Raw genomic sequence first — 26,585 nt, forward strand, 5'->3', positions numbered from 1 at the left:
TCACCATCCATGCTGCGTACACTTCGGTGTTACAGCGCCAGCTGGTGGACAGTGAGGGGGGCGAGGGGGAGGCTACCCCCTCGACCCTAGCGCAGCAGCTTACGGAGGTGCAGTCTCATTTGGCACGGGACTCGATTAGGTCCTCGGCGTGCCAGATGATGTCTGCGGTTATGGCCCTCCGTAGGCTGTGGCTCTCGGTGGCGCGGTATTCGCCGGCCACGCAGCAGGCTCTTCTTGCGTTGCCTTACCGGATGGGTTCCACCCTGTTTCCGGGAGCGGCAACAGTAGTTCGGGAGGCCGCGGAGGCTGTTTCCACTTTCAAGGATTCAAAACCCTTATTGGAGCAGCCGCATTCGTCTCGTGCGCGGCCCTCGACCCTTGCCTCGGTGTATCCTTCGGTGCCATCCAAGGACACTGCCAAATGGGCGCAGCCTTTGCAGGCGCGCAAGGGCAAGGGTAAAGGTAAGGGTAAGGGCAAGGCTGCCGGGCCCCAGCAGCTTTTTCAGAGGAAAGGGAAGTCGGCACCGACTTCCCAGTAGTCTCTCCTCTGGTGCCCTTCATGACCCCGAATCAAGCAGGCGGAGTACTGCCGACGTCGGGGATTCACTGCCTTCTACCACATGTCCCTGTGGGTGGCCGCCTTTCTCTCTTCCTGCCGGAATGGGAAAAGGTCACATCCAATCCCTGGGTCCTATCCACACTCAGGGTTGGCCACTTACCACAGTGGAAGCGAGACCCACCTCTCTTTTCCGGAATCCGTTGCACGCCAGTGCCGGCTGTTCCAGAGAAAGCCGAGGTGCTCCGCGCCGAGGTCCAGTCATTACTGGTCAAGGCGGCCATCGAGGTGGTTCCGAGGGGACAGGAACAAGAGGGGTTTTATTCCACTTATTTCCTAGTTCCCAAAAAGGACGGAGGGTTCAGACCTATTCTAAATCTAAAAGGTCTGAACAAATTGCTGCAGGTTCCTTCATTCAAGATGGAGACACTGAGGTCGGTGATCTCATCTGTAGAAAGAGGCGATTGGCTTACGTCCATCGATCTCAAGGATGCATACCTGCACATTCCCATGCATCCCCAGTTCAGGAAGTACCTCCGGTTTTCCTTCGACGGGGTATGCTATCAGTTTCGGGTGCTTCCCTTCGGCATCGCTACGGCTCCGAGGGTGTTCACCAAGCTTATGCTAATCCCAGCGCAAGTGGCCAGGTCACAGGGCAGGTGTTGTCACCCGTACCTGGACGACTGGCTCCTTCGGGCACTTGCCGCTCACTTGAGTCGAGACGCGACGTTTGCAGTCATGTGTATTCTCACCAAGTTGGGTTGGATTATCAATCTACAGAAATCAGAACTCGTTCCCACACAGGATCTGATCTTCTTAGGCGCACGATTCGAGACAGCGCGAGGCTTGGTCTCCCTATCTCCGGATCGAATCTCCAAAGTTCAGAGAGTTGTTCTACAATTTCTCGAGTCCCCCTCGGCCACAGCTCGGACTTGGCTCCAGTTGCTAGGCAACATGGCGGCGACAGTGGACATCGTTTGGAGAGCGCGGTTGAGGATGCGGCCCATTCAGTACGCCTTGGCTCGGATGTGGTCTCATTCCCAGAGCTACGAGACAATGCTCCACGCTCCGGGGTGGTTACTTCCTCATTTACGGTGGTGGACAGTGGTAGGGAATCTATCCAGGGGACTGCCCCTGGACGCTCCCTTACCAGATCTCTCAATTCAGACAGACGCCTCCCTCACGGGGTGGGGGGGTGTACTGGGCAGTCAGTCAGTCTCGGGCCTGTGGTCGCAGAACGAGACGCACCTGCACATCAATGTGCTAGAATTGAGAGCTGTCCGGCTGGTGTTCCGACATTTTCGGGAGATGGTCTGCGGCTGTGTGGTGCGTCTAGAGATGGACAACCAGACGGCAATGACCTATATCCTGAAACAGGGCGGTACGGTGTCTCCGTCTCTCCTTCAGGAGGCGTGGCAGTTTCTACTCTGGTGCGACCAGTTCAACGTGCGGGTGTTTCCCGTGTATCTCCCGGGGGTGGACAATGTTCGAGCAGATGCGCTCTCTCGACGTGTTCTGGCTCCACACGAGTGGATGTTACATCGGGAGATATTCGAGACTATCTCCCGGTTGTTCGGGTCGTTCCAGGTGGATCTGTTTGCCTCTGGGGGGACGAACCAGATTCCGGTGTTTTGCTCTCGGATACCGGATCCGAGAGCCATCGCCCAGGACGCCTTCCAACTCGATTGGACGGACAGGGTATTGTGGGCGTTCCCACCTCTGCCACTGATTCCCAGGGTCCTCTCGCAGCTTGCCACCCAACCAGCTCGACTGTTAGTGCTTCTTGCCCCTCTTTGGTCGTCTCAAAACTGGTTTCCGGTGTTACTCAGGTTTCTGGCACTGCCTCCTATCCTGTTACCCTTTCGACCGGACTTACTATCCCAGAACGGAGCGCCGCACCCGAATCCCAGGATTCAATGGGTGGCTTGGCCACTGTCAGGGATCGCCTCCAGGCGAGCGGAATTCCTGCACCAGTTGCAGACACAATTTTGGCTTCGCGGAGGGATTCGACAAACGTTCAATATGAGGATAGATGGGCCTGTTATGCGCGCTGGTGTGTCGACAGGGGGATTCTTGATCCCTTTTCTTCAACTTTAGTTGAAGTTCTGGAATTTTTACAGTCCCGGCTAGAGAACGGCCTTGCCGCGTCTACTATCCGGGGCTATTCCACAGCTATTTCGGCTTTCCATATTCCTGTCGACGGTGCTCTCTTGGGGCAGCACCCTCTTATGCAGCGTTTTCTAGCAGGCGTGGATAGGATCCGTCCGACTATCCGGCGGATTAGTCCCCCGTGGGACTTGTCAATCGTTCTTGATTGGCTGTCCGGCCCTCTTTTTTACGAGCTATCGTCTCTTTCTCTCCAGCTGTTAACTTGGAAGGCTGCCTTTCTTGTGGCGGTAACATCCGGCAGGCGGGTTGGCGACATCCACGCTATGTCAGCAGATCCTGCTCTGACCGTCTTTCATAAAGACAGGGTCAGTATTAGGTTGCCGGATTCTTACCGTCCTAAGATCGCAGGCGCTTTTCATGTTACAGCACCTATCGAGCTACCTACGCTCATGCAGCCTCCCTCGTCCGGTACCTCTCTTCGACGTGCTCACGTCTTAGATGTCCGTAAGACTCTCAGAGCTTATATAAAACGAACTGCTGATATCCGGAAGGATAAACAGTTGTTTTGCTGTTATGGCGGGGGGAGAGCTGGTCTGCCGGCGAACAAGCAAACCATTTCTAGGTGGCTTGTCTCTGCCATTTGTATGGCTTACACCCATAAGGGGTTAACTATACCCCAGGGGCTGAAAGCTCATTCGGTTAGGGCAGTGGCTACATCACAAGCTTATGCAGCGGCACTGCCCATTGAGGAGATCTGCTCAGCGGCTATTTGGAGCCGGCCGAGCACGTTCATCCGACACTATCAGTTGGACAAACACTCGAGGGAGCGTGCTCGGTTTGGTCAGACAGTTCTCTCCAGTGGGCAGGGTCGTGACCCTCCCTAGCTGAGTGAGCTAATGACATCGAGATCATGTGTTTTTTACCTCTGGTGATGGGTCAGTAAATTCATTATGGTGGTGGATTTTATACTGGTGGTGGTTTTTGTATATATATTTATATATATATATTACAAAAAAAAAAAAAAAAAAGTACCAAGAAGACGATGGCACTTTCTTATAGCGTCGATATACGCTACTGTTATTATGCACTGTTGTTCCCGGCACTGTTCGCTGGTTTGGGGAATGTACCATACAGTGTAGAGTTTAGGGCGTGGACTCATGTCCATCAGTCCTGAGCGCAGCCGTTCATTGGCTATACCCCACATTGGCCACGCCCCCGCCTGATTGACATCAGCGGTCTCGGTGTTTGGGTAAGTGTTTCTGTTATCTCTCGCAGCTTCGGCAGTGTATGAGAGTGTGTGAAGGGTATATGTTAGCAGACAGAATGCCTCTCCCGACTCACGTTCGTTGGGAGTCTGTTTTATGCTATATATGTACCCCAAGGAGGACTTCTTCTGAAAAAGAATTATACAAACCTGTAGAGGTTATGAATTCTTTGAAGAATGTCCTCCTTGGGGTACGGCCACCCACCTCCCCACATTCTGTCTGACGAGTTCAGCATGAAAAGTGAGGTGCGAGGTTCGCGGCGGGAGTTACCTGCTCTTGGCTGTCAAGGGGCCCAGGTAGGGGCCCTGTAGGGGTGGTCTCACAAGACAAAACGAGTTTTTTGTTTTGTAAAATATTTATTCAATATTGTTACAACTGTCGTAGGCATTTTAAAATGGACATTTTGATGCTATATATGTACCCCAAGGAGGACATTCTTCAAAGAATTCATAACCTCTACAGGTTTGTATAAATTTTGTAGGTCCTGAATTCAATCTGCAGGCCCATGTTGTTAAATGTCGCGCTGACAATTATTTCAAACACTGGTGGACGTGTACCTTGGCTATAGATCACCACAACGTTGTGAAGATCTGGGTTAGAGTTGATCTTCACCAGTCCATGATTGTGGCTAAAGGGACCAAGTGGTCAGGCTCACTGACTTGGTGGACATGTAGCCATATACCAGTTGTGAAGGTCAATGTTCATCATGTTAATCATTGGATTGTCCGGTCCAGACTGAAATATTTACATGTGGCTGGATTTGAACAAGTAATGAAAACTTTCAAGAGATGACATTGTCTGGAATGTGCTTGAAATGATATCTCCTAACAATGTTCATAAACAAAGGCTTAACTACAATTCTGTGTATATCTTTTTGAGTCCAGGTGTCTGTTTGCTCATACTTAATGTACATTTCTGCATTGAGTTAAGCCTGATATCGTTGTCATGGTATTATCTCATCATCTTTTCAGGATCCACTTCAGAAGGTCGCCCTGCTGTACAACCGAGACCGACTCCACTTCACCATCTGCTCTCAGGATGGTAAGACTCACCAGATTGCTCCTGGAGACACGTTTGAGAATGTGGATGCCAAAGGGATGCCTTGCTATAGAGTTGACATCAAGTTTACTGGCGGCATGTTCGGCTCCTTCAGCCAGTGGGTCATCTTTGACTTTGGCTCTATGCCCGTTCTGGTCCAGAAGATGTCCGTGGAGGTTGGTCATCAGAGAATCCATGAACAGGTGCACTCCCTCCGACAGAAGCTGGCATTTGATCGATGGACCAGTCTCAATCGGGAAATAATACGTCCAGGCAACATGTCAGGGGATGAGTTCAGCGAACAGCTGCTGAGGAAATACAAGGAGCCCAGCTCTTCGGAACATGTTGTCACTCAGAACAGCATCATTGCTGAGCTCAACCGGAACAACTACATCCACAAGATGCACAAGCTGCTTGAACTAGAAGAGATGACCAGACATCACATCATATCCAGGTCAGCATCACCATTTTATGTCCGACAGCCATGACAGGCATGTTGAACCAAGAAAACTGTGGCATACCGTTATTGAAATTTCTCAAGCTTAGTGGACTCTTTTTCACTTCTGAATGATGAAAGCTTTTTATGTTGGTTAATGTTGGACCTGTTTATTATAGGAAATGGAAATAACGTGCATGTTAAGTTTGATCACAGTAACTTCAATTTCTCAAGAGCATATAGGAATATGATCAGTTTTGCTGTGGTGAAAATTAATGTTCTTTCATTCTTCATTAAGGAGATGATAAGTTTTTTATAGACAAGACGCGTTGATAGACATGATAGGATGTTCAACATCAGTGACCTGCTGCATCTAGTATTTCACAACAGTAATGACAAGGTCCCTTGATTAGCATTCTTTATTTCTAACACTGGACATTTTCCTCCTTCAAACTTCTGTAGTTATGCATTTGACAGACATCAACGTGATTGTTGTGAAAGATGTGTTACGAGGTTATGATGATATTGGGGTTTGTTGTGACCAGCAGCAGGAACCATTGTCCATGTTATCACGGTCATCATTCTCAGACTAGGCTGAAATTGACTCCTTCAACATACAGGTTACATGTTAACTGAAACAATACTGCCAATGACCTGTATTAAAGTGGTACTTAAGCTCTTATTTCATAGCAGAACTAATTTCGTGAAAAGATCATATAATCCTGAAGTATGTAAATATTTATATCTATGATTTCTTTACTGCAGCTATAATCTTCGTACTGAAATTGAAATCATCAACCAAATCGAAGAGAAGTATTTAATCTACCCTCGGCCAGGGGAAATGTTCGGTAGGGTGCATCTCTCAGAGAATCTCACAGAAGACACAAATGCCGGCAAACTGATCCTGACCAATGTCAAAAAGGTTCTGATGGCACCTGTGAATGACAGTGATAAAACTGTCTATGAGGCAACCATTGTTCATGAGGAAAACTTCAACTACTACGGCCGAGGCAAGGAGTACATCTACCTGTGTATTCCGCCTGTGTGCGTCAAGGGGCTGAAGATCAAGCCTGAGATGAAGCTGGAGCTGGAGATACAGTTCCAGATGAACCGCCTTCTCTTCTGCCGCATGCACTACGCCATTGACTGCCTGAAGAACACAGACATCGTGTTCCCGGACATCGTCCAGCTCAGCCCTGAGTGGAATGAGAAGCATGTCCTGAAGATTAGGTAGATACAATGATGATCTGTCTTCTTTTCTGCTTTGTGAAGGTCCGAGGTAGAATAGGCCTTCAGCAAACCATGCTTGCCATAAAAGGTGAATATGCTTGATATAAGAGGCAACTAACAGGATGGGATGGTCAGACTCGTTGACTTTGTTGACACGTGTCATCAGTTCATGATTGTGCAGGCTGATGCTCATGCTGTTGATCACTGGATTGTCTGGTCCAGACTCAATTATATACAGACTGCTGCCATATAGCTGGAATATTGCGGAGTGCTCACTCACTCACTCACTCTTGTTTTGTGACAGCTATGATTGAAACTGTTGATGCATGTGTTTAGATAAGAAGACACAGTGATTTTCAGATGCCTAAATTACACACAAGAGCAGTTGCCATCTATCACAATTCCATAGCTTGATGCTGTTGATCACCAGATTGTCTTGTCCCAAGTCGATTTTTTACAGACAGACGTCACATAGCTGAAATATTACTGAGTGCAACAGTAAACAACAAACAAAGTCTCATGTGAAGCTTATGCTAAAGATCAGGTTAACAAAATCCTAATGATTTACATTAAATTTACAAAGCAGTGACTGTGTCATGGTTGCAGTGTTTCCTGATGACACAATAATGTTCTATCTTAATGTTGTTACAGCCAGGAATGCACACTGTTTGAAATCATTCATAAATCTCAGACTCTGTGGTGCTTGTCTGTTTAATTCTGGTTCTTTGACTGTTGCGATCTGTGAGATTCAATTGCGGGATCCCATATCAAATGTCTGGAATATTTCTCTGAAACTTGTTAAACTTGTGAAATCACAGCTTCGAAAGAATTTTCGAAAAACAAAATTCTTTCGCTGCTTTCTGTAACTGTACTGTTTCTGTAACGTGCATGGGAAATATTCTATCTTCTCTATTAGTTTCTGGATGTCTTTTTGTCCTAGTTCGAAGGTCTTGAACGACGACCAGATGACAGCTGTGAAACACATTGTAGCAGAACGCACCGGCTACACACCGCCCTTCGTTATGTTTGGCCCATTTGGCACTGGCAAGACAGAGACACTGGCCCAGGCAGCGATGGTGCTCTTAAAGGAGAGAAAAGAGACAAAAATTCTCATCTGTGCACAATCCAACAGGTAGGGAGAGAGAAAAATGTTACAAATGTGCTGAAGTGTTTTCAGTGTTTCCCATTTCAAGTTAGTAAAAACCTATCACCAGTATTTCCCATTTCAAGTATGAGTTATTGCCTTTATTTCCCATTTCAAGTTAGTAAATGTTACCACATGTATTTCCCATTTCAAGTAAGTCTAAATTATTGCCTTTATTTCCCATTTCAAGTTAGTAAATATTATCACATTTATTTCCCATTTCAAGTAAGTCTAAATTATTCCCTTTATTTCCCATTTCAAATTAGTAAAAGTTGTCATCTGTGGACGGCAGTGATGGCTTTGAAAGTTTGTGTTATATGTTGTGGCTCTAAGGACTAATACACATTACAATCATTTGTGTTAATGTTATTGCTTGCAATCTTGGAAAAGGAGGACATTGATATATTCTAGAAAGCGTATTTAGTTTTCCTACCATTTTGACCTTTGTTTTTAAATAAATATCTAGCAAGGCTAAGATGTTTGACTATCTTGTGTCTGTCTTGGATTCCTGGGTCACGTAGTTGTGTGACTTCTGCCTTTTTTTCCTCTCAGTGCTGCAGACCTGTACATCATCAAGCACCTGGACCCATTTGTGCGACGGAACAGCAGCATCCATCTCCGCCGCATCTACATCAAGGAGAGGCGAGTCAACACCGTCCCACCAGAGGTCCAGAAGTACTGCATCTTCAACGCAGAAAACACTGCCTTTGAGTTCCCTTCCAAGGACGACATCATGAATCACAGGATTGTCATCACTACTGTAGAGACATCACTGCAACTGACCAAACTTGGCCTTCAGGTGAATACTTTGATCCTTCTTGACAATGTGGGATTCTGAGTAGATATTGGATAGTGAATGTTAATCAAGGTAGTGGCTCTCCAGGTAATTACTTTGATCCTTTTTGACAGTGTAGTATACTGTGTAAATATTAAAGGGTGATCAAGGTTGTTGGCCTTCAGGCGAGTAAGAGAATTTTGTCAGTGTGGTATACTGTGTAAATATTGAATGGTAAATGTTGATCAAGGTTATGGGCCTTCAGGTGTATATTTTGATCATTTTTGACAGTGTGGTATACTGTGTAAATAATGGATGTTGATAAAGATCATGGACCTTCAGGTAAATACTTTGATCACTGTAATGCACTGTGTAAATATTGTGTGTTGATATTGTGAGCCTCTAGGTGTGGTTACTTTGATCATTCTTGACACTTTCTGAGGAATGCTATGTAAATATTGGATCATGGGTCTTAGGGTACATAATTTGATCCTTTTTGCCAGAAAATAATAGTGATGTGCAGTGTCCATTCCAGGACGCGCGACTGCGTGATTCGTGCTAATAATGATCAAATCGTGCCTCATAAAAACAACAGAGCGCGAACTGTCGCGCACAGTAATTTGCTCCCTGACTACCTTTCAAAAAACATGCGAAAAAAGCTTTATATGGACAAGGAATAACTTTTTAAATCGGAGTCGGCCACAGAGTCAAGTTCGAGTGACAACATGTAAACATAACAAAGTAACCTCCCTTGGTTAAAACCACTATTGGCACTGGGGAAACTAAATTCCATTCATATCAGTATGAAAATAGATAACATTTTTCAATGAAGTTATGATTTGATTATTTAATTAATTGACAATGTTAGACTATGAACACTAGACATAGTGGTTGTGTACAGCACTTGCAAAACACAGTTTTGTCAATCTTTTTCAGAACATCAGTTCGTTTTAGCTTCGTTTTCGCAAATCAGACAATATTATCACTTGAATTTGCAGACGACAAATGAATACAAAATTCTTATTTACAATGGTTTGTGGTAGTTAGGCGTCAATAATGCTATGATATGTGACTATTGTAGCCCAAATAAAATGAGCAATAGTTTCACTGGTGGTGGTTGCAATAACTTTCGTAGATCCACACTATTTTGAAAGACGGTAATAAAGGCATTCACCCCTACATTTTCCGAATTCCTACAACTTTTTTTGTAAGGGGGCGACAAATCTCCCCTAGATTTTTAATTCTAGAATAGACACTGGATGTGCTGCTTGGTAGTAGATGGTTACTGTTAATGAAGACAACTGGGCTTCAGGAGAAGTTTGGATTCTTGTTGCTAGCAACTTATGAATGAGAACAAAAAATATTTAAAGGGCCCTTTGGGGTAACTGTTTGGTTGATATTTTTACATTTGTGATGAATGTTAGAAAAATTATTTGCAACAATGCATAGAAGAGGTATCAGTTACATGAATATTAGGAAAAGTAAATTTTCGAAATGTGACCTGAGATACGTTGAAACTTTGCAGGGCTTCTTCACACACATATTTATTGACGAAGCTGCGCAGGCATTGGAGTGTGAGACAATCATGCCACTGTCCCTTGCCACTGAGAGGACCTGCATTGTGTTGACGGGTGACCACAAGCAGATAAGCCCTAAAGTGTACAGCCCAGAGGCAAGACAGCTGGGCTTCCACACTTCACTGTTAGAACGCCTGTATGCATACTACGAGAGCTTCTCCGGCAAGATTGCCACCAAGTCCAGCAACCCACTCAACATATTCCTTAGTATTAACTACAGGACCAAGATGGAAATCCTCCGCTTCATCTCCGCCATCTTCTATGGAGGACCAGATAGCCTCAAGGCAATGGGTATGTGTAGGTCATGCTGACTTTTAAAGGCCAAACTCACTGACTTTGACAATGCTCTTGCTGTTGATCACTGGATCATCAGGTCCAGATTCGCTTATATACAAACCACTACCATATAGCTGGAATATTGCTGAGTTCTATTTTAAACAACAATCAAACCTCACCTGCATATCTGCAAGAGGATATAGCAATATATATCCAACATCCCCTATATCTCAAGGGTGTACATTCCAGTAAGTCTCCACTATACCCTGGATGCATCTAATTTTATTACTTTTCTTTGCTGGCTCTGCATTCACACAGTAGCCAATCAGCTAAGCCATTGTTAAAACTGAGCTTGCCAGTGTCAACAAAGATAGTGGTTGCATCGACGTTGTTTGTTCACATTGTGACTCAGGTTTTAGGGAAATAATACAGACAAATTGACAGGTTTGAAACTTTTAAAAAATACATATTTGCAAGAACTCCTACCACTTTCAGAGTTTCTCTTCATGGTTTTGGTTGACATGTTTGATTGGTTAGATAATTTAAAAAGCTAAAGTGAATTATGATTGGTACGCTCAACTTCCCAGCGTAGACACCTTGGATAAAAAGCCAGCCAATGTAGGTAATGAATTCATCGGGCTGAGCTGTAGATACATCAAGGGTATAGTGGAGATTCGTCAAGGGTATACCTTGAAGATATTGAGGATGTGTATCCAAGCGCTACACCCATATTTTGTCTACATTGCTTCAAACTTGGTAATGTGTGTTCTGTTGCAGGTAATGTGTGTTCTGTTGCAGGTAATGTGTGTTCTCAATTGCAGGTAATGTTCCTTCTGTGGTGGAGTTGACACCGTTAGTGTTCTACGTGGTGCAAGGGCGAGAGATCCAGGACTCAGACAGCACCTCCTACTACAACATGTCAGAGGTAGAGGAGATCGTGGAGAGGGTGGAGGACCTCTTCAACAACTGGCCCATCGAGTGGGGGGAGAGAGCACCACAGGAGATAGAGGTCGTCACTCCATACTATGACCAGGTGAGAATGTGACTGTTGGACTTAAACTTTCATTAAGTAGTGCCAACTAATTCTAGCTCATGTGCACAGTTGATATCATTTGTACGACCCGTTAGAATTTGCCATCGCATCCAGTGCTTGTCATAGGAGACAACTACTGGGATCTGGAGATAGGCTGTCTGACTTAATTGATGAATGTTATCACATCCCAAATGCATTGATCGATGCTCATGATGTCAGTCACATTATTGTTTGACACAATTACTTGCAAACCACTGGAAAGGTATAGCTGTAGAATTGCTACAGCACCTACTGGCAAACAAGGATAAGTTTAGCACCAACCTTGACCCGTATTAGTATGCATGAGTGCCACCCACAGGTGCTTGCTATTATGAGCAAAGGGGCCTCAGGTTGTCAGAGATCAAGGGTGATCTTTTGCGAGTCTTTTGCTCATTGCCATGCACTGCCTACTACCCATAAATTCCTTTTTTATGCCGATTAACATACCCTTGTTTGCCACTAAAAATATGTCCTGAAAATATGCCATCTAACCAACTCAGCCACCATGACTTGGAATGGGTTTTGAGTGATAATCAACTGGTTGTTTACATTTTATATATTCATGTATGGATATAAAAGCCATTTACTGGGATGGTGGGATAGCCTAATGGTTGAAGCATCAGCTTGTCACGCTGAAGACCAAGATTCAATTCCCCACATGGGTTATAAATTGTGGAGCCCACTTTTGGTGTCCCCGGCTGTGATATTTATGGAAAGCGTAAAACCATACTCACAACCTGTAACAGATTTATCAGATATTCTGGTAGCCAGACTCTCATCCCAGGTAAATCATTTCCAGGTTCAACTAATCCGACACATGCTAAGGAAGAGGAAGCCAGAGCTACGTAGAATCAGCGTTGACACAATCCACAATGTTCAAGGTTTGTAGGACTTTTATGCCTTTGTTGTGGGCAACATCAGAGTGACCACGTTTACTAGTTGTTGGAAAACTGCATGATAATAAACCTGAGAAGATCCAGTTTAGAATGTCTACAGCATTCAGTGTTTGTTGTAAGAGGCGACTAACTAGACCAAGTGGTCAGGCTTGCTGACGTCATTGGATCCTAACTTCTTCGATGTTTATACTGTTGATCACTGGATTGTCTAGTCTAGACAGGAATATTGCCGAGTAGTGTTGAACTGACAATAAACAAACAAAATTCCATGTTTTGAAACATTAGTTTCAAAGACTTGCTACTGAACAGGCTTCCATCACATGGGTAGAATATGCTTCTTAAGGTGTCTGCTAACAATCTTTTGAAGATGTGCTCATTTTAAGTCACTGTTTGTGTTGTAGGAAAAGAGTTCCGAGCGCTGTTCATCAGTACCTGTAGGACACGGCATCTGCTTGAATCCAGCCACATGGAGAACCTGCTGAAGTCATCAGAATGTGATGGTGATATTGGGGACTTTGGCTTCCTTTCAGACCCTAAGCTGTTGAACACAGCCCTAACTCGAGCCAAGTCATATGTGTGTGTGGTGGGTGATCCAGTCGGCTTGTGTGCTGTCGGAGAGTGTGTCCAAGTGTGGAGAACGTACCTGAAGCACTGCTCTAACATGAAAAGCCTGTTCCCTCCATCAGTAACATACGACTCTATCAAGAGCCAGGTCCTCAACCTGCAGATGTCACCAATGGGGCTGAGGTTGACTGAGATAACGGAACTGAGTCGTAATAATGGAGTCATGCAAAGGGCATCACTTTCAGGAGCACGGGTAGAAAAGGATTCGAAGGTCTGGCAAAGCAAGAGTGGCCCTGGATCTTCAACATCCCAGCCTGCCCCTCCATCATCTCAGACAGTGCCAACATTATCTCGGACAATGCCAACGTCTACTCAGACAGTGCCAACATCTCAGACAGTTCCAACATCATCTCGGACAGTGACACCAACGCAACAGCCTGCTCAGATATCATGGCCGTCTCCAGTTGGTCAGAAACCAGTTGCACCCCAACCTCTAAGGCCCCTGGTGACAAATGGCCTCATGTCTCAACCACCTCCTCTTAAGCAGTTCACTAAACAGCTGCCACTTACTGAAGACAGGCAGGGTGTCATACTTGAATGTGATGGCATCATCAAGCAAATTGCTGCCGACGGCGGCGATGGAAGTTATTTGGACATGGAGTGTATCAGGGTGAAGGAATATGGAGGACATGCTGTTGTGCATTACGATACCACCTGGGCCCAGGAGAAGAGGAGACTTCAGTCAGATGAGGATCAGGATTCAGACACATCATTGCTGGATGAGGACCAGGGACAACAGAATCTCCTAAAGAACTACAGCATCCCCCAGCTCAGAAGCCTGATCCAGAGTAGTCCTGACAGGTACAAACACTGTGTGCTTCATATCGAATCATCCAGGGAGATGTTTGCCAGAGTAATCGACCTCAACTCACCGATCCACCAGATCAAGCTGAGCAGTCGGAGACACTGTGGTCAAGCCTTTGATAATGACGAAGTGGTTGTGGAGGTACTGGAACATGAAGAGGAGTATCACGAAGTTCATGGGCAAGTGGTTGGGATTCTACGACGAGCCATCGACCCCAGTAGTAAATCCTTTGTCTGCAGTGTTGAAGCTGGGAGGACTGGTCTCCTGATACCCATCAACAGAGGCATCCCCAGGATCTACAACCTGACAACCCCAACACAGGTACAGATGGGGTCCAGTGAACAGGTCTGTGTGTACAAGTTGAAACAGGACCAGAAGGTAGAATTCTCCCATTTTGAAACAGTCAGTCCTAGCAACTCAGCCAAGAAATTGTTCCTAGTACGTTATTTGAAATGGGACCTGGCCTTCTACTGTCCATTTGGTATTGTGATTGGTGTTCTACCAGAGGGCAGAGACCTGGACACAGGGTTGAAGTTGATTGATCTAGAGCACAGCATCTCACAGAAAGATGTGGAGGATGAGATCATGGCAATGTACCACAACTACCACCTTCCTAAGGAGTTGTACACTTCCCGGGAGGACCTGACTGACAGGTGGTGCTTCACAGTCACGAAGCCATCATCACAAGACCTTGACCAGGCTATCAGCATTGAGCAGACAGCTGACGGCATGTACGAGGTTGGTATGCACACCTCCGATGTTGCTTTCTTCCTGCAGCAGGGCTCCAGTGTGGATGAAGAGGCCCAGCGTAGAGGAGCATCCTTCTTCCCTCTCAGCAGAGACCCACTTCGCATGTTGCCCAACAGGCTTAGTACAGATCTTTGTAGTATCCAGCCGGATGAAGACAAACTGACTTTGTCAGTTTTTATGACTGTAAATGGATCTGGGGAGATCACAAATGTAGACATGAAAAAATGCATTATCAACTCGAAGAAGAGGTTCTCATTCAGAGAAACGGAGGAAATTCTTCACAATTCTGAGGGTGCCCAAACCGACTACTTCACTAGCTGTATGGTGGTTCTGTACCAAGTTGCGTTGCTGTGGCGCCGAAACAGGCTAGGAAATGATTACCTTTGTGTTAGCCTGGAGGGAGCCAACAAGTTGACCCCGAAAGCTCATCTTTTGATGGAGGAACTGGGGATCACTGCTAACCATCAAGTAGCAAAGATCCTGTTGAAAGTCTATCCTCAGGCCACACCCTTGAAATGCCAGGGGCCAATGAACCAGCAGCTATCTGATGAATGGAAAGAGAAACATGCTACAGATGCTATCAATACTGTGGCCCTGACCAAACCGTTCTTGGATGGAAACAGAGTCTGTAAGTGTAGGGTAGCCTGTACATGCATCTTTACCTACATTCGACAAAAGGGGATCCAACCTCAAGGAACATTTGATATCATCAAGGGCCTGTGGAAGACCTTATGCATTGCAGCAGACACAGGGAACTATGAGCTTGTGCAGCAACTTATTGTAGCACCAGAAAACCATCCTCAGCTTGCCATAGCTCAAGCAGAGCTGTCCAGAATACAGGAACCCACCAACTATGCATGCTCGGCCGACATCAGTGTGGATAAACAGGGACACTATTCCCTGAATGTTACACCCTTCACTTCCTTCACAAGACCTCTCAGTAGCTACATAGATATCGTGGTCCAGAGGTTGATGGCAGCAAGGATAGACAATATGGCCTGTCCGTACAGTAAGCTTGACATTCAGACCCTTTGCAGTCAGTTCAGTAGCATCCTAAACACTGAACGTGGCTATAACCAAGCTATGTTGACCCTCCATCTGGCTGCTGCCCTGAGGAAGAAGTCGATTGTTATGTATCCTATAGTTGAGAAGGTAGATGACTCAACCATCACCTTACTCTTTTCCAACATCAAGACTGTTCCAGTCTTGGAGAAGAATGTCAAGATGGTCCACCTTGGTCTGAGTGACAAGCCTGAAGTTTCTGAAGATCCCGTAGAAGTGAAAGTTAAATGGCAGGAAAGGATCTACGATACTGCTGGACCAGTTGCAAATATGTCACAGGCAGATCGAAGTAAGGAACTGGACCCTGACAAGTTTGTGAATCAGGTTCCCGCCTTCCATTGGCAACGTTTGCTTAATGCCATCCGAGAGGAAGACTTTGCCAAACTGCAGACAATGGTCTCCTCTGTCAGAGAACAAGTGGAGAGTATCGTTCCAGAAGGTCACTTTGCTGAGGATGTTTCATCTGAAGGTTCTAGAAACAGAAACTCTAGCAGCTTTGTAGATTTTTCTCTCAAGATACATCCTAAAATGGTTATGTGTGTACAGATTGCAGCAGACGTTAACAAAGGCCTTCTGACCCCGAAAGTCCAGCTGCTTCATCTCACCCCAAAATTGGATATTTGTCTGGAACATCGAACCTCCCCCATGAAATGCTTCTCTAGCAACACAGCCAAACAGGCATCCAGACCCACATACAGCAGTGAAAGGGATTATCAGCAGTGTTGGATGCCTATTATTGGGATGGAGGCTGCTACACGGGCAGTTGAAACCCAGGAGAGCATCATTGTACATAATGTTAAAGTGGAATGGGGGCCTGCATCTCCAGCTTCCTACACAGGCAAGATAATCCTCCCTGTAAACTTCTGTAAAGAGAGGAAAATCAAGTTCTCCAGCGATGTCCAGTTTGAAGACCTGCTTGACAAGAGCAGCTCATTAGCCCAGAGCTTCTTCCAAGACTTTATTTGTGTGAGGTACAAGGACCTCCAGCTGCCTTCTGATCCGAATCTGCAGGAAGATGTGTCTGTTCTGATGAACTCGTCAGATCCAGTGACGTGGGTTGGACATTGTTGTGTCAGAGGTGTGGAGTGGGTAATGGGTGATCAACTGCAAGTCCAGGTCGACCTCAACCAGAGCAGTATGGAGCTACCAGACCGACTACTGGGCCCTGAAGGAGCCAAGATGAAGTGCACGGTGGAATGGATTGCCAAGACTCCCCAAGACAGGTGGGTTAATTAGACAAGTAACGTCAGCTCCACAAAGCTGTCAGAGCTCTGTGGTTGTCAAAAGTCAGTGTTAAAGGATGGGAGTTACGATCATCTTAGCATTAAGATTGTTTTCTGGAAGATGGACCAGGCCTTCAATCATTTTGTGTAGAAAATGTTCCCATAATCCCATGTTTGTTAAAAGGCACTGGAGATTGTGTGCTCGAAACTTATTCTTCAGTATTACTATACTTACCTGTCATGATAGATGAAGCGATTTATCAATGGTTTATCTTACATCTTGTGATTAAAAACAATGGTCTTGAGCTCAGCCTACAACTGATCTCCTTAATTGGGATGTAACACACAGAAAGTGTTAAAAGCATGTTCAGTTATGTTTTCTGAATAAGTTTATGTTATACAATGGTATCTAATTGTTTTAGGAATGCTGAGTATGCTTTGCGTTGTCTGGACGGGGCAGCAGATTTAGCAAAGGCAATAGCCACTGGGAGGAAGCCTGTAGACAATAGTAAGTTTGACAAAGTATTGCTAGTTATCAAGACCATGAAACTTTCTCCAATTTTCCCTCCTTGTTCCTTTCATCGTTATAGACCCGTGAAGGTACAGGGTAGAATAGACCTTCAACAACCCATGCTTGCCATAAAAGACAACTGTGCTTGTCGTAAGAGGCAACTAATGGGATCGGATGGTCAGGCTCGCTGACTTGGTTGACACGTCATTGATTCCCAGTTGTGCAGATTGATGCTCATGCTGTTGATCACTGGAATGTCTGGTCCAGACTCAGTTACTTACAGAACGCCGCCATATAGCTGGAATATTGCTGAGAGTGGCATAAAACTAAACTCATGCACTTTCATGATAATATATTGATGAAACATTTCCAAATCAAGTGAATATATTTGTTGCATCAATATATATGTTGCAAATGTTTGTGGTGAGTGAGAAAAATTCAAGATATTTCTGAACCTTTGAAGTCACCTTTCCCATTAAAGTTTTTCCAAGAGGGCAGAAATGGAAGCGGTGGACCCTAACTGCATGGCAACCCTAGCTGCCTCCCCTCTCAAAGATTTCCTAATTGCATGTTCAATCGTTGCCCATTAAAGTTGTGTTTTTTCCACAACAGTTTCAGTAACTTGCTATTCATAATCAGATAATGTCTCTGTGTTATTACCCATGAAGATCCAGCTAGGAGTTGATCTCCTGTAACCCATGCATGTCATGAGAGACAACCCATGATTTGGGGTGGCCAGGCTCATGGACTTGGTTGACATGTCGTTATATCCCAGTTGCATAGGTTGATGCTCATGCTCACATGATGGTCTGATCCAGACTCGGGTATTTACAGATTGCCGCCATATGTCTGGAATATTGTGACTTAAAACTAAATTCACTCACTCTGTCATTTTATGAGTGAGTGAGTGAGTTTAGTTTTACGTCGCACTTAGCAATGTTCCAGCTATATGACGACAGTCTGTAAATAACTGAGTCTGGACCAGACAATCCAGTGATCAACAACATGAGCATCAATCTGCACAATTGGGAACCGATGACATGCGTCAACCAAGTCAGCCAGTCTGACCACCCGATCCCGTTAGTCGCCTCTTGCGACAAGCATAGTCGCCTTTTATGGCAGGCATGGGTTGTTGAAGGCCTATTCTACCCCGGGACCTTCATGGGTCTCATTTTATGAATGTATCTAAATAATTTTTGTTAAGGTTTAGCCTAAATATATATGGACAGATATATATATATAAACTAGACCAGAAGATACTGGTCACTCACTCACTCACTCACTCACTCACTCACTCACTCACTCACTCAGAATGTTATTATCCCTTTGTGTTTAATGCAAGTATATTGTTTGCAAAGATTGGGGAATCTGCACCTGTGGTCAAATTGAAAGCAGCCTGCCCAGGGTATCTCATGGAACTTCCAGGATGTTATTTCACTTTCTTTTTGTACTTTGCTGTTTCAGATCGTTTTGCTGATGTAGACGCCTTGGCACAGATGCCATGCACTCCACTTCCTCCTCCCAACCAGAACCAGCAGCGAGCCACCCGGGAGGCACTTAGTCAGCCCTTCACAGTTATTCACGGACCTCCGGGCACAGGGAAGACCTTGACGGGGGCCAATCTGGCCTACCTGTTCTGTGAGCGCAATAAGACAAGTCCAAACCAACCAGCACAAGTCCTCATCTGTGGGCCTACTAATAAATCACTTCATGTTGTTGCAGGTAGCAAAATTCACTGCTTATCTTGTCACTGCATTGTCACTATTTGAAGGTTTTGTTTTATGGGACCCGTAAAGGTCTGGGGGTAGAATAGGCTTTCAGCAACCCATGCTTGCCAACTAACGGGATTGGGTGGTCAGGCATGCTGACTTGGTTGACACATCATCGGTTCCCAATTGTGCAGTCGAAGCTCATGTTGTTGATCACTGGATGGTCAGGTCCAGACTCGATTATTTACAGGCCGCCACCATATAGCTGGAATATTGCTGTGTGTGGTGTAAACTCCCTCACTCACATTGTTTTATGGTCCAGATTTAAGTTTACATTTCAGTAATAGATCGAGTGAGTAATAGAGCAATTTTTAATGTGAGCAAAAATAATCTTTCAACCTTTTAAGTATTTTAGCATATTTGTATGATTCCAGTATTAATGATATAATGGTTATGTAAACAGCACCCAAATCCTTGCAGAACATTCATTAGATTATCCCACTGGATACCCATTCACTGCTGCTCACCAGAGGTAGTTTTTTTAACAAACTCTCTCACACACACACACACTAGGCCAGAACGTCACACTGAATGTCCAGGTTCAATTCACCACCTGGGGACAATGTGTGAAGCTCGTTTCTGGTGTCTTATGATTTTATGCACAGGACCAGATACCACCCCTAGTATATCTGATGTCAAGTAACATTTTTTCTCCCTTCATACATTTCTGACTGTCATTGAACTCTGTTACCAATGAATCCTGAATTTTCTATTTCAGCTTATCTACTGAGTATGGGCCCCAGATGCCCTCGTCTTATACATGTGTATAGTGAGAAATTAGAGCGTAGAGATTACCCGCTCCCTCGAGACCCTATCGCCCCTAAGAAGCGCAAAGCCTCCGAAGTGTCTGTAGATCCACATATAAAACAGATAGCTCTACACGAGATGATCCGTCAACCCACCAACCAGTACAGCCAGCAGATACAAGAATTAGATACGTTGTTTGGACTTTACCCAGACAGTATAAGTGATGATCAGATCAGCGACTATCTGGAGCTAATTAGTGCAGCATCCGTGGCAGAACTGCAACAGGCGGAGATTCTACTAACTACGTGTTCCACCAGTGCAAGACATAAGATGAACTGGGGAACAAATGTGCAGCAGGTAGGTTCCAGATTCTTGTTTAACATTGTGGTCGGCTTTGTCCGATTCTTGGGCTATCAAAGTATCTATTCTTTGATTTTGATTTTTTGTGAAGGTTTCTTCTTGCAAATATTTTTTTACATATAAAAATTTGGTATGTTTCCATAGATTCCCAGGTTTATTGAGGGCTATAACAGTTCCCCAGCTAGTTGTGACCCATGAGGCTTTCCATTAGAATTGGTCTCCAGTAACCCATGCTTGTCTTAAGAGATGACTAACAGGATAGGATGGTCAAGCTCGCTGTCTTCTGATGTTAAAGAGAAGGAATCCTTTAGTCACCATTTCTTAGTTGATGGTTGACAAAGGAGATACAATTAATGAACGATTTCTTTAGTGTACCTTATTCAGAATGTTGTGCTGTAGGTCTATGTGCTGTTGTAAATATGTCAATGTAACAAGCAAGACATGAGCAGGGCTCTGGGGCAGGTGGGTGTTTTGAACACTGATGTAAGAGAAGTCATATATTCTTTAACATGATGAATTAATTCACTCCTACTGAAGAGAGGTGAGCGGTAGTGGTTATAGTGTTCACACTGAAAACCTGGGTTCAATTCCGATCATTATCAAATTTTGTGAAACCCATTTCTGGTGTCTGCAGATGGTGATATTGCTGGAATATTGCTAAAAGCTATAAGTAAACAAGCTCACTCTCTCACTCTCTCACTCTCTCACTCTCTCACTCACTCACTCACCCACTCACTCACCCAAGAGAGATACAAAAATTTCAAATATATCAGTTTATTGAAACAGTTGCCCATAAATTGTGTCAGCTCTCCATGCAAATATCCCAACAGCATAGATCAATCCTCATGCTGTTGATGACTGTATTGTCTGGTCCAGATGCAGTTATATACATTCCGTCACAGCTGGAGTATTGCTGACTGTTAAACAGCAAACAAACAGACTCCTTTCAAAATGTTCATCAAATCAAGTTTTCAAAAGCATGACAATTTCCAATGTTGTGTTCCAGATTATCATCGACGAGTGTGGCATGTGCACTGAGCCTGAAGCCATGATTCCAATAATCCTGTTCCAAGAAGTAAAGCAAGTCGTCCTGATCGGTGACCAACACCAGCTTCAGCCTCCTGTCAAGGAGCTGGCTGCTAAACATCTAGGTCTCAATAAATCTCTGCTTGAACGCTACGCCTCCAGAGCAATCATGTTAACGGCTCAGTATCGTATGGTATGTATGGCTGTCGATAACTTCAAGTGGCTGTCTTCTTAGTGTAGTATAATATGCTTTCCATCAAAATTTTAGACTCACCAGTGTATACAGCCACGTATTTCAGGCAACTGTTGTAAACTGAATTTTGCAAAATATTTCTTACTGTTAAATGGTGCTGTTTAGTCTTGAACTTGCGTATTTTTTGTAAAACCTATTTGTAACTTTGGAAAGGTTTTGGTCATGTGTTCAGTGAATGATAAGAATAAGTGAAAATTGACAAATTTTAAACAAAACTTTACACCAAAACACAGCTGTTCACTTGCATATTTGCACATGCTTTTAAGTTTTTTTATGCATGATCACTTCATCTGCATTAAGGTTGCAGTTGGTTCCCCAAAGTCAGTGGAGAAGTCAATCTTCGATGTAACAAAAATAGTTTCCATCATACTTTTTAAGTGCGAGTTAGTAGGATTATTCCATCAACTTCTGTTGCCTGTGAATGATTGGGATTGTTTGAAACATTTATTTGTATCCAAGTTGTGTAGATTGATGTTCATGGAATGTGTGGTTCAGAATCAATTATTTACAGACCACCACCATATAGCTGGAATATTGCTGAGTGAGGCATAATTCTAAACTCTCTCTGTCTCACTCTCACTGGCTCACTCACCTCATTCTCATCCTAACTCTCGCTCATCTTCACATTTCACATTTCACATTTCACATCCCACAGATGACATCCTTACCTTACCTTGTCAGCTTGCTGACGGGGTTAACCTCTTTGGTCATGGGGACAAGGCATCCGTCCTCCGATCAGAAGGTCCATCGTTCGAATTCTATCACGGGACTTGGAAATTTTGTGGCCGCTACATCGGCATCCAACGTGGGTCTGAGCACGGTCATATCAAATTTTAACAAAATAAGCCTCAGCACCCAACTATGTGGTCCCGGACGTGCCTTCTGTTGATGGGGGAGTATGTAGCAGGGCGTGGAGTCATCCCACAGATGACATCCTTACCTTGTCAGCTTGCTGATAGGGTTAACCTCTTTGGTCATGTGGACAAGGCGTCGGATCAGAAGGTCCGTCGTTCGAATCCCATCACGGAGACCCGTGAAGGTCCCGGGGTAGAATAGGCCTTCAGCAACCCATGCTTGCCATAAAAGGCGACTCAGCTTGTCGTAAGAGGCGACTAACGGGATCGGGTGGTCAGGCTCGCTGACTTGGTTGACACATGTCATCGGTTCCCAATTGCGCAGATCGATGCTCATGTTGTTGATCACTGGATTGTCTGGTCCAGACTCGATTATTTACAGACCGCCGCCATATAGCTGTAATATTGCTGAGTGCGGCGTAAAACTAAACTCACTCACTCACTCACTCACCATCACGGAACTTGGAAATTTTGTTGCTGCTACACATACATCCTTCTGCAAGACATCATGCTAATAGTTCTCCAAAGTGATCAGTGATTATTATATATAGTTGTATGTAAAAAGAATCATTCATTCAGGAGGCACATTTCATTCCAGCATGAAGGAATAGCTGCGTTTCCATCTCGTTACTTCTACTCTGACCGCCTGGAATGTGGAATGTCGTCTCAGCTTAATGCTGCCCCTTTGCCAATCTGGCCTAATGGTAGAAACCAGCCTGTTACATTCTGCCATGTTAGCGGCATTGAGGACTCGCAGACACCTGCTGCCGCTTCCACTCAGTCCAAGATCAATGACAGAGAAGTCCATTACGCTGTACGTCATATTGTTTAGTGATATCTTGTAATAAAGAACTTGGAATGCATAATGCACTCTACATGGAAGTGGTGTTTTTTCTATTGAAGTTGTGATTTTAGCCGATGTGTTGGCCATGTATACTCATTTAGCTTTGAGGTTTGGTAGAGGTATGTCATACCCTAAGTAATGTAGGTCAATGCTCGTGATATTGATCTCTGGATTGTCTAGTCCTGACTTGATTATTTACACTCTGTTTCATATAACTAGAAAATTGCATTGTGCAGCATTAAACAAACAAAACAAATCTTTGTTGTATGGATGTACCTGCCTCTTGTAAAACTTGACAAGATAGCTGAACCACTGTTTCCCCCGGCATGTAATTTGAGGCATATAGTTGGCCCCTCATCTGTCTGTCCATCTGTTTATAGTCATTTTGTTTCCGGATCATAAATTGAATTATTTTTAAGCAAAACTTGGTAGATATGTCAAACAGAAGCTGAAGTGGTGCCTTTTGGTATTTTTATTTTTCTCGGTTTCTGTGGAAACGATTTGGACTAAGTCTCAAAATGGGGTGGACTTCGTTTCTGGAACACAACTCAAAAATTCTCAGTGTCTTTCAGCAAAAATTAGCAAATATGTGAGACAGGACTGGAAGTTGTGCCTTTTGCTATTTGCAGATTTTTGACATATATTTCATGGTTTCCATGGAAACCATTTAGATATAACCTTAAAAACCCATCAAGCTGGACTTAAAGTAAGTGTCAGATGATTTGTTCTTAGAAATATGTAGATGTCGGGTGGATATGGCGTCATCATCTGATGACTCTTATTTGTTTTAATATTTGTTTTAGCTTGTATTTTGTCTCATGTTGCAGGTTACTATCGCAACTAGCTTAGTTAACCGGTACAGAGTGAGTGAGTCTGATATTGTAGTGCTATCACAACACCAAGCCCAGTGTGCCGCTATTCAGAAGAAACTCCAGTTGAAAGGACTTCGCAAAATAACAGTCTGTACAGTTCTAGCTAGTCAAGGTAAAGTTGCTTCACTATTTGTCTTAGTGATATATACTACACAGAGCACTGTCAGGTGTGATGGTCAGATTTTAGTTGAGCCTGTAAAATGTATCTAGTATTTTTTTCTAAATTTAAACCTACCTCTTTATTTAATCTTAGGATATATGTTATTATAACTTGTGGCTAAATTTTCCCACAATCGCCAGCGGCGAGTGGATGGCGTAAATCCAGCTAGGGTCCATGCAGGTAGCAAACTCTCTGTGAGTCAGCATGGTCCCCGAGATGGTGATCAACCCTGAGCCCATTTTTATACTGCATGTCCTAATTTGAAATCCAATTTTAGAGAAAGATGGTCTTTTTTTTCCTTGATAGTGTGATATTCTAGTTGGCTTTACTGTTCTCCATCGACAGATCTTAATCATTTATATGTATTCATGGTGAATTTAAAACCAGTTTTAGTCACAATATGGCTGAAATATTGCCTACTGTAAATCTTAACTCACTCATTATATCAAACCATGAAGGTCCTTGGTAGAATAGGCTTTCAGCAACCCATGCCATAAAAGGCAACTATACCTGTCGTAAGTGGCGACTAACGGGATTGGGTTTTCAGGCACGCTGACTTGATTGACTCATTAATTCCCAATTCCACAGATTGATGCTCATGCTGTTGATCACAGTATTGTCTGGTCCTGATTCGATTGTTTACAGACCGCCGCCATATAGCTTGAATATTGCTGAGTGCGGCATAAAACTAAACTCACTTGCTTACTCATTATACCAATCACCTCTTAGTTGTCTGGTTTATACAGAATATCAACATCTTGAGGCTGGATTGGTGCTTGATGGGATTACACAAATAAAATGACTCCAAACCTGTATGCTAGTCCCAACAACAAGAGCTATCTCAGCGGTGTGTCTTTGATATGTACAACCAGGGAGTTGGGATAGACTACTGGTTAGAGCTCGTCACACTGAAGACACAGATTCAGTTCCCGACTTACGTACAATGTTGAAGCAACCAAACACAATTCTTTACTCTAGGGGAGATAGAAGAGGATCGGAACATTTTATAACTGTGCCATTACTCGATTTGGAATTGTATTATTGTCTTAGATTTTGTTGATTGTAGGTGGAAGCATTTATGATGTTTCAGTGTGAAAAATAAACATCTTTTGTTTCTGAGAATGTGATACATAAGAAGGAAGACTGTATCTAATGATGCTTTGAGGTTTTGACATGTATATGGTGGAGTGAAAATAACTGGCTGCGGTGATGATTCAGTAAACAGGTGATGTGAAGTAATTGATCTGGGAGTAAGTGCTGTTGATTATTGATGTCATTCCTTCCTGTTTCTGCAGGTAGAGAATGGGACTACGTTATAATGTCAACTGTGCGATCGATGCCTAAATGTCGGGTAGAGCGACAACCTACTAGTGGCTGGATGTGCCGTAACCTGGGAGCACTTGTAGACCATCACCAAGTTAACGTGGCAATCACACGACCTAGAAAAGGACTTGTGCTTATTGGTAGGTACAACAGTGTTTTTACATGCTTGTGTTTGACTTCCAGTTTTTATCAATAGCTCTGTAAGACGTTGATTCCCAAGTGTGTTGAGACGTTTCATGTGAAGGTCAGCGACTATTCTAATGTTTATGTCTAAGTGTGGATTCCACACATTCTGGTTCACAATGCAATCCCAATGTCCCTAAAAGATCCTGGTACCTAGTCATGGCCCACATAGGATCCCCATACCCAATCTTTGTCCCTTTAGGAACACAGAACCCCATGAGTCCCTATAGGACCCCAGTACCCCTTGCTTGTCCCTGTATGATCCAAGGACCCTGTGGGATCCCAATACCCCATGCATATCACATGGAATCCCAGCACCACATATTTGTCACATAGGATCCCAACACACGATGTTTGTCATAAAATCTCAGATCTCCATGCTTGTCCCTATAGGATCACAGACTTCTTTGCTTGTCCTCATACTATCCTAGTACTCAGTGCTTCTTCCTATAGGATCCCAGGTCTCCATGCATGTTCCTAGAGCATCCCAAACCGCTATGCTTGTCATATAGAATCCCAATACCCCTTTCTTGTCCCAATACCCCATGTTTGTTACTGCAGGATCCCAGCACCCCATGTTTGTCACATAGGATCCCAGGCCCAATACTAGTCATATAGGTTCCCAAGCTCTATTCCTGTCATATAAGACCCCAACACCCCATGCTTGTCATATAGGATCCCAGCACCCTATATTTATCACACAGGATCCCAGGCCCTATTCTCATCATATTCAATGCCTGTACCCCATGTTTGTCATATAGGATCACAGGTCTCTCTAGGATCCCAGGTCTCTATGCTTGTCATGTAGGATCCAAGGACCCCATGCTTGTCATATAGGATCCCAG

At 44.2% G+C, this 26,585-nt stretch overlaps 1 protein-coding gene across 1 annotated transcript in view; it reads left to right on the forward strand.

Annotated features, from left to right (window-relative positions):
* The window catches only part of LOC137283741 (3'-5' exoribonuclease HELZ2-like), a 58,915-nt gene that overhangs the window by 28,496 nt on the left and 3,834 nt on the right, over positions 1-26,585 (forward strand). The window contains exons 16-30 of the mRNA XM_067815409.1: positions 4,902-5,422; positions 6,170-6,634; positions 7,575-7,766; positions 8,331-8,577; positions 10,079-10,421; positions 11,228-11,439; positions 12,278-12,359; positions 12,776-16,838; positions 17,261-17,346; positions 18,814-19,071; positions 19,837-20,222; positions 21,232-21,444; positions 22,957-23,172; positions 24,030-24,186; positions 25,530-25,697. Coding sequence (XP_067671510.1) covers positions 4,902-5,422; positions 6,170-6,634; positions 7,575-7,766; positions 8,331-8,577; positions 10,079-10,421; positions 11,228-11,439; positions 12,278-12,359; positions 12,776-16,838; positions 17,261-17,346; positions 18,814-19,071; positions 19,837-20,222; positions 21,232-21,444; positions 22,957-23,172; positions 24,030-24,186; positions 25,530-25,697 — 7,609 coding nt within the window. The remainder of the gene's footprint in view (positions 1-4,901; positions 5,423-6,169; positions 6,635-7,574; positions 7,767-8,330; positions 8,578-10,078; positions 10,422-11,227; positions 11,440-12,277; positions 12,360-12,775; positions 16,839-17,260; positions 17,347-18,813; positions 19,072-19,836; positions 20,223-21,231; positions 21,445-22,956; positions 23,173-24,029; positions 24,187-25,529; positions 25,698-26,585) is intronic.

The sequence above is a fragment of the Haliotis asinina genome, chromosome 5, assembly GCF_037392515.1.
Source record: "Haliotis asinina isolate JCU_RB_2024 chromosome 5, JCU_Hal_asi_v2, whole genome shotgun sequence".
NCBI lineage: Eukaryota > Metazoa > Mollusca > Gastropoda > Lepetellida > Haliotidae > Haliotis > Haliotis asinina.